The 15,841-nt window shown below is 36.9% G+C and overlaps 1 protein-coding gene across 4 annotated transcripts in view; it reads right to left on the bottom strand.

The window, feature by feature from the left end:
• Positions 1–15,841, bottom strand: part of SEC24B (SEC24 homolog B, COPII coat complex component) — a 99,063-nt gene that overhangs the window by 22,498 nt on the left and 60,724 nt on the right. For 2 of the 4 annotated variants that reach the window (XM_042935719.1, XM_042935717.1), the window contains 5 exons: positions 14,919–15,142; positions 7,303–7,484; positions 4,414–4,516; positions 1,401–1,527; positions 589–698 (listed from right to left, as the gene is read on the bottom strand). In XM_042935719.1, the coding sequence (XP_042791653.1) occupies positions 589–698; positions 1,401–1,527; positions 4,414–4,516; positions 7,303–7,484; positions 14,919–15,142 (746 nt within the window). Of the gene's footprint in view, positions 1–588; positions 699–1,400; positions 1,528–4,413; positions 4,517–7,302; positions 7,488–14,918; positions 15,143–15,841 lie in introns of all 4 variants that reach the window. The other 2 variants (XM_042935718.1, XM_042935716.1) reach the window with 1 other exon arrangement.

Consider the following 15,841-nt stretch of genomic DNA (forward strand, 5'->3'; position numbering starts at 1 on the left):
ATAAATGCATTTAAAATGAATAGATATGATAAAGAGGAGAACTTTGGCTAAGAATTCATTTTTGTAAATAGAAAAGAAGAATGAGATCTTAAAGGACTAGTATAATTAAAGAACAAGTAGAATTTTGTGATGAACTGGAGAGAGAAAAATTAAAGTGAGGTCGATATCCATTTATCTTGATATCTGTACTGGGTGAACCAGTAAGATGGTGATATCTTTAGGAGCCGGAAAACTGCAGTTTTTGGCAAAAACATGAGTTTTTCTGTTTGAAGGTCTTAAATATTAAATGGCAAAAGGATATTTATATTCATTCCATGACAGTAATCAAATCAAAATGACAACAAATTATAAATGTAAGTGCTTATCACAAAACATTACTAATGTTTCTTAGTGACATAACTGCATTCTTTTAGGACATCAAGTAACCTTTATGAAAAGTTTTCTATTTGTTAAGTATAAACTTTCAGTATTATTGTAAAAAATTAATACTGGGGACAATACAAAATTTTGCAAGAATTTACCTCACAGAAAATTATAAATGACCAATACAGTTATATCCTATGGCTAATTTTTACACTGAGTAGTTACCATGTAATCTGAAGAAGCAATGAATTCCACAGTTGAATTCTGAACTTCTGGTCGTTTATGAGGCTCTCCATAAGATCGAGTTAGGGGGTTATACATAAATTCTTCAGGAACTAGGTAACAAACAGAAATCCAGTACAAAGTTAGTAGTATGTTTTGTAACTAAACACGCATGTACATACCAAGAAATAAACACCTTCGTCAATATCTGTATCAAGTTTCAACAGTTCTGTGAACATCTAGTGGTAAAAACACTCCTTAAAAAATAATATCAAGATAAAATAAACACATAGTGAAATCAAGTGAGGAAACCAGGACACGGGCAACCCTGTTTCCCAGGCTTGTGTCCTATTTATTATATCACATGACATGAAAAGAAATCAGACAGAAACACAAATTTGAAAGCAATTATACTACAAGGACCTAAAAAATGATTAAAGGGAAACCAGACAGACACGCTGGTAGGCACGTGTCTACACATACTGGTAAAAACGTATGCTTGCTTAAATGGACCAATTATATTTGGTAATGTGGAAACCGAAGATAATCTTAACTTGGCAGGATCAAGCACAGTTAGTCTACATAACCTTCACTGCTTGTTCTGTGAATATTTTTTTACTTGGCCTCACTGTCACTCTGCTTATTATCAATCATCCCCGGGCCAGCCAAGATGAAGTGTCCCTAGCCTACATTTTCTCCATTAAAAGGGGCCTGAAAGTTGTTGAAGCAATGAGGAAAGAGACCAGATAATGACAAAATTGTCAAAATGTTAAAAATAATATTAAACACACTTATTTTAAGAATCTGAAACTCACCATCATTAACTCTATAGCACAAATTGCATTTCCATCTACGTTGATCAATGAAGGATACAAAAGGGTTGATATATGTTCGACACGACCGGCACCTCACGATGGTGTTTGATGTTATCACTGGTAATTGCTAGGAAGTAAAATAAAGACGCTGTAGCAGAAAAATCACCACAGGGGAAAACGGAACGCATACTGCTCTGCTCCACATACACAACAGAAACCATAACTGAGTTTTGGAATTGATGCCTTTTAATAAAATCCAGTGATGTGCTGAGCAACACAAGCAGCTGTCAAGTTTTCTCCCCCTTCGTCACAAACTGTAAAATAACACCAAAACATTTTATTACCAAATGTAATAAAAGTTATCGGCTCATAAGAAAAGCCTGGTTGGCCAAGAAAATAACTCAGAGCTCATCAGGTAGACTCAAGAAATATCAGTGAGAAAGAAAAATGTACCACATAAAAATGTCTTTGTCTTTGTTGCCCGACAGCACCTGGTACTAGACCATCAGGCACTGCTCACCAGCTAGCCACACAGTTCTGATGGGAACCGAGGTCACAAAAACACAAACACGATGTGCTTTTTAAAAAAAAAATACAGGGGCGCCTGGGTGGCTCAGTCGGTTAAGTGGCCGACTTCGGCTCAGGTCATGATCTCACGGCCTGTGAGTTCGAGCCCCGCGTCGGGCTCTGTGCTGACAGCTCAGAGCCCGGAGCCTGTTTCAGATCTGTGTCTCCCTCTCTCTGACCCTCCCCTGTTCATGCTCTGTCTCTCCCTGTCTCAAAAATAAATAAAATGTTAAAAAAAAATTAAAAAAAAAAATACACGAGAGGCACCTGGGTGGCTCAGTTGGTTAAGAGTCCAACTTCGGCTCAGGTCATGATCTCATGGTTTGTGAGTTCGAGCCCTGCACTGGGTTCCATGCAGACAGCTCAGAGCCTGGAGCCTGCTTCTGTCTCCCTCACTTTCTGCCCTCCCCTGCTTGTGCTCTCCCTCTCTCTCTCTCAAAAATAAACATTAACAACAACAACAAAAAAATACATGAACAAAATGTGTGTGTGTGTGTGTGTGTGTGTGTGTGTGTGACAGTTTTAGATAATCAAAGGCAGAAGTTCTACCTAGTTTTGAACGAGTTATTTTTTAAGAGAATGAGAATGTTTCGGTGCTAAACTTATCAAAAAAGAGACCACTGAAATGCTGGTAATTTTAGTGATCTTTTTAAAAGTGTTGAGGGGGCAAAGATTATAAATTATGATATATAAAAATAAACTTATAAGGGCACCTGGGTAGCTCACTCGGTTAAGTGTCCAACTTTAGCTCAGGTCATGATCTCATGGTTTGTGAGTTTGAACCCTACATCGGGCTCTGTGCTGACACTGTGGAGCCTACTTGGGATTCTCTCTCCCTCTCTCTCTGCCCCTCCCTCACTTGCCCTTTCTCCACCCCCCCTCAAAATAAATACATAAACTTAAAAGTCAGCATGAAAAATATTCAAAAATAAACTTATAAATCTCTTTTGGACTCCTTTAAAAAAAAGGGAAAAGGGAAGAAAGGGCTTGGGAAGGGAACTTTATATTTAATTTAAGAACTTTAGAAAATATGAAAAAACACTAAAACTCCAAATATTATTCAATTAATTGAATTAATCCCTGATAACATTTTAGTATATTTCCTTCTCGCTTTTCTCCATCTATACATAAATATTTATATCTTTGTATTTAATTTCTTTAACATATACAGTTTTTATTACACAAGTAATGACAAAACACTTCACGAAAAAATCGGGAAGCACAATTAACTGAAAATGAGAAAACAAAGAATTACCCAGGATTCTACAGCCCAGAGGAAACCACTGTTGCCAATTTAGTGTATACACTTCCAGAAAATATCATATATGGCATCTGTGTTTAGACAAAAATTCTCACTTATGTATGTAGGAAATTAACTATCTTGGTTTAGAGATAATGGCTGAAATAGTATTATAGGTGATGATACAGTATTTACTGAATGAGTAAATTCAAGGTATTTATTGCATATCATAATTGTTTTATTTTCTATTCACTCTGTTCCTTTCTATACATCCTAGTATGAAAGTTAGTTCCATAAGAAACCTTACTGACCTTTATAACCTCAGCATCTGGCACAATAGGTAGTTAATAAACACTTTTTTTTTTTGATAAATGAGGGCAAAAGAAACTCAGCAGCAGTAAGGATAGAAAACCACAGCAGTAAAAAAATGTGAGGGGGAAATAGAACTTACAAAGTATAAATAAAATATATCTGGATAAACTTTATGAAGTTTAGAATTTTAGTTTAAAGACAACATATTTGCATAAAATAGCAGAAATATATGTAAAAATCCAGCAAGCTCAGCATTAAACCAACAGACTGTGGAAACATAAACAAGTAATGTTTTAATTCAATAGACTTGAAGCATTTGGACGTATTATTACAAAGGTTATTTGTTCACTACAGTTAGGAACATCATATAGTTTTCCTCCCTAACTGGACATTACTGTTGGTATAACCTTTATGTTTAATAGAGCTCCCAAAGGTTATCTGCAATGGTCTTTCCAATTTCCAAAAGTACTAGACTTTCAAAATCCAGCTCAGACCTCGTCAGTCACAGAAAACCTCTGCTACTGCACCTAGAGAAAATCACTTCCCATCCTGTACTCAGTGCCTAAGTACCTCACAGAATTTGGTTAGTTACGTATTGGTTACCCTATACCATCGTTTATTTGTTTTTACATCTTTGTCCCCTGTTACATATAAATTTCTTAGGAGCAAAGTCAATGACTTAGTTATCTCTGTATTTATCGGTGCTTAGAGCCTGTCACAGAGCAGGGACTTTAAAAAACAATGTCTGCTGAGTTGAATTTGACAAAAATGATTATTTCTAACTTAAAAAATGAAAGAAGATGAAAAACAATCTCCCAGAAAATATACAATCCAAACACCCTGCACACAAACATACATCAGTATCCACAAATATTTTGAAATATGTCACTTTACCGTCAGGTCTCTGAAAGGATGTAACAGCAATCCTAAAGGAAGCTTAGCTTTATTCAGTAAAGCCTGGGTCTGTGGAATATTTGTCAAAGTACACCGAAATGAACTGCAAAAAACAGAGGCAACACGGACTATATTAGCTATCAGAGAAAAAAAACATACTGAAGTAGACAGCTGTAGATAATTAACATTCAAGGGTACAGATGAAAATTATCTGAGAATGTTCTAGAACTAGAACTAGAAAGGTCCGTGTTACTCTAAGCAGGCATATTTGCAATATATGTCAAAAGACCTAAATCAAGGACTCAACATTTTCATGGTGGAAACGTTTAACACATTTGGGAAAAAACATTATGACCAAGAACGTGAATCGGAGGGAGTAGAAAACACAAGTGAACAGGTATACCCCCGCATCTTTAGTAATGCTGTTTCTGCTTTCCTGCCCATTTTCCACCTGTTGAAACTCTCTTACTATGAGACTCCTCAAAATTATCGTTTCTTCTGAAGCCACCCTTCCTTCTGCTAACAAGTCAGAAGAAATGACGTCTTCCTGTGCTTTGAGATCAGTTTATGCTTCTATGTATTACTCTGCCTTGCCTTAGGGTTGTGTGCTTTGTCTGTCTTTTCTCCTTGAGATCAGAGATCATTTTGTCCTGTGTGACCCTAGCACTATTCCTCTCTTAGAAAAAGTGCTTATAGCTCATTAAGTTAGAAGTCAAGGTCAGTAGACACAGAATCAATAAAGGAGCAATCAAAGAGATAAGAAGCAAGAAGTACGGGACACCAGAAAAGAAATTTTAAGAAGAGCAGTTGACAGTATATAGAGATATCCAGATACGCACAGACTTCAGGCTGGTGGTGTTCCATGAACGCACTAAGGTGGTCCCTGCTTCAGGACTTCTGTGTTTACTGTTCATGCAGCTTGGCACACTTGGTTTGTTCTCATACTTCATTCAGATCTCTGCTCAAATGTTAACTCCTTGAGAAAAACCTATCCCGACTCCTCAATTAAAAACAGCCAACCTCTACCCTTACTACTCTCTACCTCATAGTAATATTCTGACATTACGTTACACTCATGATCCCTAACTTATGAAGGTTAACTTACGATTTTTTGACTGTTCATAGTATGTCTTCCCTAATAGCATAAAGGTTGCATATGATTAGGAACTCTGTTTACTGCTTCATTCCTAGCACCTAAAACCAGTGCCTGTCCCTTAATTTAGAAGGCATTTGATAAATATTTATTGAATAAATGATTTATCGTTTTATGTAGGCACAATTATTATTCCTGTTTTACAGCTGACAACACTGAAAATTTGAGAAGTTAAGAAATTTGCACAGTCTTGGGGCACCTGAGTGGCTCAGTCGGTTAAGCATCCAACTTTGGCTCAGGTCATGATCTCACGGTTCGTGAATTTGAGCCCCGCGTCGGGCTCGCTGCTGTCAGTGCAGAGCCCACTTCAGATCCTCTGTCCCCCTCTCTCTTTGCCCCTCCCCCACTTGCCCCCTCTCAAAAATGAGTATTAAAAAAAAATGTGCAGAGCCTTACAGCTATTTATCAGTGGAACCATGGTAAGAACCTGTGTCTGTCCAGCTCTAAAGTCTACACTCCTAATTACTCTGCATTGCTATTTTGATAACAGAGATTTTCACAGAAAACACACACACCATCCCCTGAACCTGTGGAATCTCTTCATACATATACATAGACCACATTCACCTACTTAGGGGATGCCTAATCTTCTATAATACAAGGCCAAAATCCACATACTTATGACCTGATAGCAACTTATATTCACAGGAATAGGCAGCTGTTTTTATCCTAGAATCAGTGATTATACATTTTTATGACAATGATCTTGATGCTGCCTTAGGCACCGATGGGGGATTGGTGGCAGTGGGTAGGAGAAGAGGGGGAATCTTCGGAGCGGCTCTATTTTCTGTTTCCTGTATTGGAATTCTCTACAAAATTTTGGTTGAAAAAAAGAGAAACTTACGGTTTTTTAAAAAAGGTAGAACATCACTGCCTTAATAAAGGAAAATGCTGGCTGTAAAAAAGAACACTAATTCTAATGCAAGGAAGAAGACAACATTTTTCTGTGAATCAGAGTTTACTTTATGAAGGAGAGATTTCAGGAGCAGAAGGATGTTTTCTAAAAAGCATCTAGGTTTTATCCTAGATAAATATCCTATTCTTAGGAAGAAGAAGTACTGAAAGCAAACAAGAACAGAACTCGTAGTTTTGAAGGTACTGTAATGTGAGTGACAGAGCTCACCTACCCAGAGGACACACCAGGGCTTGGTGGCCACCAGATGCAAACTGTCAGTGAAACTTCTCCATGAGGTGAGAAAAACTCAAAAAAGGAAATCTTAAGCCTGGGGATAATGGTCTTTGCATTCTATGCTGAGTAGGCAAGGAAAACTCAGAGATAAACCATTTACCTAAACCTGTTCTTGGGATTATATATGTGAAGTCTGCATCCTTTTCAAGCAAAGATTGAAGGGTATACATTTTTAAAGATTCCACCTTATTTTAAGAGACATCAGAAGTTACTCCTGGTGAAAAGTAAGGAAAAAGAAATTTAAGAAAAATATAGTTAAATCTGGGTTCCTGAAACCCTTCACTCAAATAGAAAAAAAATTCCCTCACATTAGGTGACAGAGAATAGGACTGGAGACAGAGATGGAGGCATGAACAGGACCTAAACTGAATTTTACCTAAACTGAACAGGACCTAGAACTTCTATACAAACTAAAATACAAAAGTCTGGATTAACAAAACTTCCAGTCAAGGAATTAATATCCTATCACTTTTACTAGTTTTGAAACTCAAACAACATTTCTGACAAAGTGTATTACTTACTAATGATCATAAAAATAAATACTTACTCTGGGCTACAGTTTAATTTTTTGAGGTCTAAATTCAAGTTAGGTACAGGAGCCCAAACAGGAGTCATGGGTAAAATATTCCTCTCCTGGGTGAGGTTTACAGGTCTCAGACTTTCTGGTTGTGGAGAACTTTGAAGACTCAGTCCTCCCAGACTGGAGGACAGCTGGTTCATACCAGGATACTGCTAAAAACACAATTCAAAACAAAACAAACAAAACAACAATAAAATCAAATTGAATACAATGTATTCTATTACAGGATTTTAACATTCAGAGTAAATGAGAAAATATAAGAATTTAATAAACATAAACAAAGGGGAGGCAGTGTGCCTGGGTGGCTCAGTTGGTTAAGCGTCTCACTCCTGATTTCCGCCCAGGTCATGATCTCATGGGTTCATGAGTTTGAGCCCTGTGTCAGGTTCTGTGCTGACATCGTGGAAGCTGCTTAGGATTCTCTCTCTCCCTTTCTCTGCCCCTCCCCTGTTCCTGCTTCTCTCTCTCTCTCTCTCTCTCTCTCAAAATAAACATTAAAAAATATTAAGCCTGGCTTGGTAACAGAATGATTTAAAAGGGTAGCTCAATTTAAAGCATTCTTGAAAAAAACCTCAAAACAAAATACTGAAAAAACAGTATTAGTATTAGTACAGTTACTGTACTAATTACTAGTTACAGTTACTGTAGCTAACAGTTAGTACAGTTACAGTATTAGTACAGTTAAACCTCATAACAAAATTCTCAGCAACAATGTTTTTCAACATTAAAAATCTGGTTTCTGTGTATACAGAAAGGCATAATGAATACATACATGCTTACGTTTGCAAGGTTTTTCAATGATCAATTTTTAGAATAATGAGTTGATGCCATAAAAATGTACAATGCTGTTTTGCTTTGCTGATTTTTTCTGTTACCTTTGTTATATTTAGTATTATTATGAATGCATGGCTTTCTATCAACTCCAAGTGACTGAATTACAGTTATTATTTATTTTAATGGTCAAACTACCCAATTTTTTGCCAGTGAAAAAAAGATAGATTATTTAATACATGATAGTGAACTCAGAGCTAACTATTTATAGAGGTGGGGAGGGGGATGAGATTTATTGTTTACAGTATGAGCCAAAATAAAACCTTAAATAGATTAAAGATGCAAAATTGAAACAACCAAAGAACTAAAACAATTTATAGCTGGAATATTTCCTAACCTGAAGGCTGAAAAGATCTTCTAAAGGACACAAACAAAAGTTAAAACAAAAATCACAATAGGACTATTTAAAATTTAGACATTCCTTCAATGTCAAAAAAAAAAACCCACTAAAATTAAATACAAATGTCGAGCTAGAAGGAAAAATTACAATGTGTATTAGACAAAAGGTTATTATACTTACTATAGATAGCTTTCACAAACCAGAAGACCTAAATAATGGTGAAATAATATGAACTGGAATTTCAGTAAAGAAACATAAATGACTAATAGTTATAAAAAAATCTTTGCTTATAAAAAATAATTCTTGGTGGACTTTGTAATACAGAAGAATGGGCAGTCAAATACACTTTTACTGCCTACTGGATATCTACACTTAAATGTCTATCAGGCATTTTAACTTAACATGGCCAACTCGATTCTCACTCCTAGACCTGCTGTCTCTCTTCATCATCAAAGTAAAAGCACTACCCTATACCCAGTTGCTCTGCCAAAAACCTAAGTTATCCTTGCTGTCTTCCTTTCTTTCACTTATCATAATCAGTTCATCAATAAGTCAACTTTTATCCATCCACAATTCATTACCTCTACTGATACCACCTTAGAACAAAGCATAGTCCTACATTTCTGTGATTGTGGCAAAGCTTCCATTTGTCTCTGTTTCCATTTTTGTCTTTTCAAATACTTCCATCCATAATCTGTTCTTCACACAGTAGCCAAAATGATTCTCTAAATTACGTAAATCGGATATCACTTCATTACAAAAAATCTCCACTGTCTCCCCTCTGTACTTGGGATAAAATCCAAGCTTCCGATGATAGTCCTTCCCTAGCTCTCTGATCTTATTCCTATTGCTAACTGAGTTCCAGCCATACTGAGACTTTATTCTTGCGACACATCACAGTTGCTCCTGCCTTAAGTCTTTGCATGTATGCTTCCTCAGCCTGAAATGCTCTACCCCCAGATTTTTCCATGCCTGGCTTTTGTCATTAAAATGGTATTTCAAACAGAATTTCTACAGTGAGGGATTTCCTGACTATCTATCCTATATCCCCAACCCTAGCAATTTCTTCAACTTGTCTTACTTCACAGCACTTGTGACTATTTGAAATTATCTCATTAATTTATTGATTTACTTATTTACTGTCCCAGGGAACCTACCCCTCCCAACAAATTTCTGACAGCAAGAACTTTGTTTTGTTTACTTAGCTCCTGTTGTATCCTCAGTGCCTAAAGTAGTGCTGTCACACAGTAGGAACTCAGTAAGTTTTTATTGAATGCATAAGTGGAAATTTTAAAGTCTTATAAAATTAGGTGCTTTGATTCAGTAATTCCACCTGAAGAAATTTCATCTAAGAAAACGAGACAGATACATTAAGGTGTGTGCGCATATAAAAGTTGACTTTAACAATTATGCCCAACAATAGCAAATTGGTTGATTATAAAACACTATGCAGCTACCAGAGGAAGGATATATAGAAAGGTTTTGTCTTTTGCTATGAAAAGAACAAAAAGTTTCTAAAACAATATCCCTACTTATCAACTTCTTTTGTTTGTTTAAAAAAGCCATTAGATGTCCAGTTTCTTTACTAGCTTTTCCCCCAAAATGCATAGCAAGAAACTTGGAAAGACAGACTCCAAGTGTTTTTGTTTACATCTTGATAGTGCGAATATTGTTTGGTATTTATTTTCCTCTTTGTGCTTATCTGCACTTTTCTACACTTGATCATGTCTTTTTTTTTCAGGGGGGAGGTTAAAAAAAAAGTGCTAAATACATTATTTCCATTAGCCAAGATATGGAAACAGTCCAAGTGTCCATGGGTGCTAAGTGAAATAAGTCATTCAGAGAAAGACAAATACCATATGACTTCACTCATATGTGGAATTTAAGAAACAAAACAAATGAGCAAAGGGGGAAAAATAAGAGAGAAAGGCAAACCAAAAAACAGATTCTTAACTATAGAGAACAAACTGATGGTTATTAGAGGGGATGAGGGTGAGGGGGATGCATGAAATAGGTGATGGGGATTAAGGAGTGCACTTGTGATTAAAACAGAAACTTAAAAAAAATAAAATAAAAAAAGCTTTTGACTAAAAAAAAAAAAAGCACTATATAACATTACATCTGGTTTTTCATATATTCATTAAAATACTTATCTAATTCTTATTTTCATTTTCAAACATATTTCAGGGCTGAAAACAAATTTTAATTTTTTTTTCTTCCTCAAAGGCCAACTACTGAGGTTTCCCATTTCTTAATAAGGGTCATCTCAAATTAATAAATGCAAAAAAAAAAAAACCCTTAAAAATTTAGAACCCTACCACTGGCTAATACTAAGTACAACATTTAACGGCATTTCAATTTCATTATAAAGGGTTGCTTAAAGCTAAAGTAAGATATTCTTATCCTGGGGCGCCTGGGTGGCTCAGTGGGTTGAGCATCCGACTTCGGCTCAGATCATGATCTCGCGGTCTGTGGGTTCGAGCCCCGCGTCGGGCTCTGTGCTGACAGCTCAGAGCCTGGAGCCTGTTTCAGATTCTGTGTCTCCCTCTTTCTCTGACCCTCCCCTGTTCATGCTCTCTCTTTGTCTCAAAAATAAATAAATGCTAAAAAAAAAAAAAAAAAAAAAAAAAAAGATATTCTTATCCTAAGTAGGACTTTAATTTTTTTTTTTTTTTTACCGTTTATTCATCTTTTTGAAAGACAGAGAGTGAGAGGGGGAGGGGCAGAGAGAGGGAGATACAGAATCCGAAGCAAGCTCCAGGCTCTGAATTGACCGCACAGAGCCCGACGCAGGGCTTGAACTCACAAACTGTGAGATCGTAACTTGAGCCAAAGTCGGACACTTAACCGACTGAGCCACCCAGGCGCCCCCTAAATAGGACTTTAAAAATAAATGGCTTCTTTTAAAATTAGCTTGATAATGTTAATCTTAGATTAAAATGTATAATCTTTTTTTAGCAGATAGGTAAGAATTTAAATGTACGTCCTAACTGTGCATTTAAATCATTACTGTTCATTGGCCCAGAAACACTGGGTCCAAAAACCTATTTTAAATTCACATTAAACAAAATTAAATTGCTGCCTTGTATTCTTCCTTAGATTCATATATCAAATCTGACTTTGGTTTTCTGCACAAGTCCCTACCAGTTAAAGAGAGAAAAAAAAATGCTTAATTCTGAACTGCAAAGACTTGTATTCTCAGGACTAAGCCTGGTCTTAGATGATTTCGCTTATCTGAGTCTCAATTTCTTCACTTAAATAATGAAAGGAAGGTAATTACTACAAAAAAGTCAAAATTCCAAGTGTTCACAAGAATGTGCAGTAACTGGAACTCTCATAAACTGCTAATGGGAGGTATAAATTGGAACATCTGCTTTGGAAAACTGTTTGGCATTAACTGTTGAACGTTTGGGTACTCCATGACCCAGCAATTTCACTCCTAGATACATACATTTGTGTAAAAGACATGAATGGAAATATTCACAACAGCACTATTCATGATAGCCCCAAACTGGAAATTTACCCTGATGCCCATCAACAATAGAACAAATACATAAACAAGTATATTCACAAAACAGAGTGCTGTACAACGAGAACAATGAGAATGCACAAGGAGAACAAGCACACAGAAAGCAAAATGTTGAGCCAAAGACTCACAGCAAGAGTATACACAGTTATGATACTACTCATATTAAGAACAAAAGGAGGCAAAACTAATGTGTAGTATTAGAAGTCAAGACAGTTGCCAACTCTAGTTCGAGGGTTAGTGACTAGAAAAGGCATGAGAAAGGACTCTGGCTGTTGGTTACGTGTGTTCAATTTGTTGAAATGTATCAAACTGTATGATGTTGATTTATATACCTGTACATAAATGTAATATAGTTCAATAAAAAGTTTTAAAAAATTAAAGGTAGGAATGAATGATTTCTAACAGTATAAAGTCTAAAGCTTTGGCTTTGTGATGTTCATTTCCCCCATGATTTAATAATCCAAGTTACTTTTTTATTTTTTATTTAAAATGTTTATTTATTTTTGAGAGAGAGCGTGTGTGTGCATGTGGAGAGGGGCAGAGACGGAGAGAGAGACAGAATCTCAAGCAGGCTCCGTACTGTCAGTGCAGAGCCTGACGCAGAGCTTGACACAGGGACCCCACAAACTGTGAGATCATGACCTGAGCTGAAATCAAGTCGGATGCCCAACCTGAGCCACCCAAGTTACTTTTTAGTCTGCCTCTGTCCCCTTCATTCAAACTCCTGTGATCCTTGCACTGGAACTAGAGTATAAAAAGGACTGGGGTCACAGAATAGAATGAAGTTATTTTTAAAAATCTAGTATAATAAATATTAATTTTCACTTTTATTCCAAGGACAATCTCTTAACTTCCAAAATAACCTCCTAAATAAAATGGGAAAAGAATACTGTCCATTCTCTATGTCAAGGGTCAGCAAACTTTTTCTGTAGAGAGTCAGGTAGTAAACATTTAAAAACTTTAAGAGATGCGTATCTCTTTGGCAACTATTCAACTCTACCACTGTGGTGCAAAATTGTCATAGATAATACATAAAAGAATGATTGTGGCTCTATTCCAATAAAGTTTATTTGCAGAAATGGGCAGGAGGCCAGATTTGGTCAAAGAACCTTTTCCTTTGTCACTGTGGAATACCACTACAATTTTTTTTTCTGTGCCTAAAACTTCTTCTAAGAACCAGATCCTTTCTTTGAACTTGGTTTTCGTCTCATTAAAATGTAGAAACACATTATATATTATGACCCCCAAAAGCAATCTGTCTAAAGCACAAGAGTCAGAAAATAATGATTTAAAAAGTGTTTCATATGACATTAGAGTCATAAAGAAACTCTAACAGAACAGAAGGCAGAAAAATGTGTACCAACTAACCACATTTCTTTAGTGCCTCTCCCAGTATCTTTATTCCTTTTGTGCCTTAATGCTAAGATTAAATTCCAGAAACATGATTGTCCTATTTCCTCTATTTTTTTAAATTTTGGTTTTTGAGAGAGAGAGAGAGAGAGAGAGAGAGAGAGAGGGAGAGAGGCAGGGGCAGGGGGACAAGGGAGGGGGAGGGGGAGGAGGTGGAGGGAGGGAGGGAGGGAGGGAATCTTAGGCAGGCTCCATGCTCAGCAAGGAGCCAATACGCAGGGCTTGGTCCCGTGACCCTGGGATCATGGCCCGAGCTGAAATCAAGAGTTGGATGCTCAACCGACAGAGCCACCCAGGTGCCCCTCCCTCTAATTTTTATTCTTAGTGGACCATAAGATGAAATTTCTCTAAGATTAGTCTACTAGCAGTTTTTTCATTATAAGTAGAATGCTTTTGCCATTTCAGTTGTTACCTTATATTTTACTTTCTTAATAAATATAAATGTAAGATACTTACTATTCTGTATTATTAAATTGATTTGGCATTTAAGAGGTGTCTCCAAAAAAAGGTCGTATCAGAATGGGTCACAGCAGTACTTAATAATAAACATAACTACTGATTAGCATTTATGTATATGGAGGCTGTCACCAGTTATGTGTCATGTTATGAAGATTTTTTTTTTTAATGTTTATTTTTGAGATAGAGAGGGAGCATGAGCAGGGGAGGGGCAGAGAGAGAGGGAGACACACAATCCAAATCCAAAGCCGGCTTCAGGCTCTGAGATATCAGCACAGAGCCCTTTGTGAGGCTTGAACCCACAAATCGCAAGATCATGACCTGAACTAAGTAGAACACTTAATCGACTGAGACACCCAGGCAGCCCAAGATTTCTTTAATCTAAGAATTGGAACCAAACTTCCAAATCACATTTATACCATGTCATTTTTTTTTTTTTTTTTTTTTTTTTTTTTGAGGAAAAAGCCAGCTTGGTAATACAGAATTTTAAAAACTTAACACTTACTTTATTATAAAATCATTACCAGCACATTGCAAGACTCTAAAAAATGGAAGTACCACGAGGGCCAGAAAAATCATAGCTAATATCCTGATCCAGATATAATCTCTTTAAAAATCTGGTATTTATATTTCCTTTTATCTCTATCTATGTACACACAAACACAAACACACAAACAAAACTAGAACCAAATTCTATGTATATTTGATCTAGGCTTATCAGTATTTGCACCTATTATCCATCTGAATCACCAGGTATTTGTTAGAATTGGTAAGTTTCATGATTTTAGAAATGCAATGTCTTTTTTTAAAATGTTTGTTTATTTTGAGAGAGAGAGAGAGAGAGAGAGAGAGAGAAAGAGAATCCGAAGCAGGCTCTGAGCTGTCAGTGCAAAACCCAACGTGAAACTCAATCCCATGAACTGTGAGATCATGACCTGAGCTGAAATCAGGACTCAGATGCTTAACTGACTCAGCCAACCATGCACCCCAGAAATGCAATGTCAAGTTTATACATACTTGAGCATACTGCTGGAATCCAGAATACACTGGGCTACTGGGAGGTACTCCAGAATTAAGTGGTGCTGTAGCATTCTGATAACCAGGCTGAAGAGTTGGATAGCCATACCCAAATGGCTTAGCCATTTTTGAAGGCTGAGGAGCAGTAGGAGCTGAAGCTGGAGCAGGGTCAGGTTCAGGAGCAGGATCAGGAGCAGGACTGCTTGCTGATGAAGAAAGCATATCTAACAGAGGGAAAAACATTATGTTAGCACTGCAAATCAGGATTCTATAAAGACTTGGCTCCTGGGCAAGCTATAATCTTTGGCATTTCCCTTTTTTAAACTTAAAAACAATTTTTTTTAATGTTTTTATTTATTTTTGAGAGAGAGAGAGACAGAGCGTGAGTGGGGGAGGGGCAGAGAGAGAGAGCGGGAGACACAGAATCTGAAGCAGGCTCCAGGCTCTGAGCTGTCAGCACAGAGCCTGATGCGGGGCTTGAACTTGTGAACTGCGAGATCATGACTGGAGCCAAAGTCGGATGCTTAACTGAATGAGCCATCCAGGCACCCACCCAACCCCTGCCTTTTTAAACTTTTTATTTTGAGAAATTGCAAATATCCACAGAAATAGAACAGAATTATGAACCCTATACCTCTTCACTCAGCTTTAATAGCTGCCAGTGGTTTGCTAATCTTATTTCATGTGTTCTCATCCTGGTTTTTTTTTTTTTTGCATTCATTAGAAAAGTGGTTTTTTTTAAAAATTTTTTTTTTTTAACGTTTATTTTTGAGACAGAGAGAGACAGAGCATGAACGGGGGAGGGTCAGAGAGAGAGGGAGACACAGAATCTGAAACAGGCTCCAGGCTCTGAGCCGTCGGCACAGAGCCCGACGCAGGGTTCGGACCCACGGACCGAGAGATCATGACCTGAGCCGAAGTCG

Source organism: Panthera leo, chromosome B1, assembly GCF_018350215.1.
Source record: "Panthera leo isolate Ple1 chromosome B1, P.leo_Ple1_pat1.1, whole genome shotgun sequence".
Taxonomy (NCBI): domain Eukaryota; kingdom Metazoa; phylum Chordata; class Mammalia; order Carnivora; family Felidae; genus Panthera; species Panthera leo.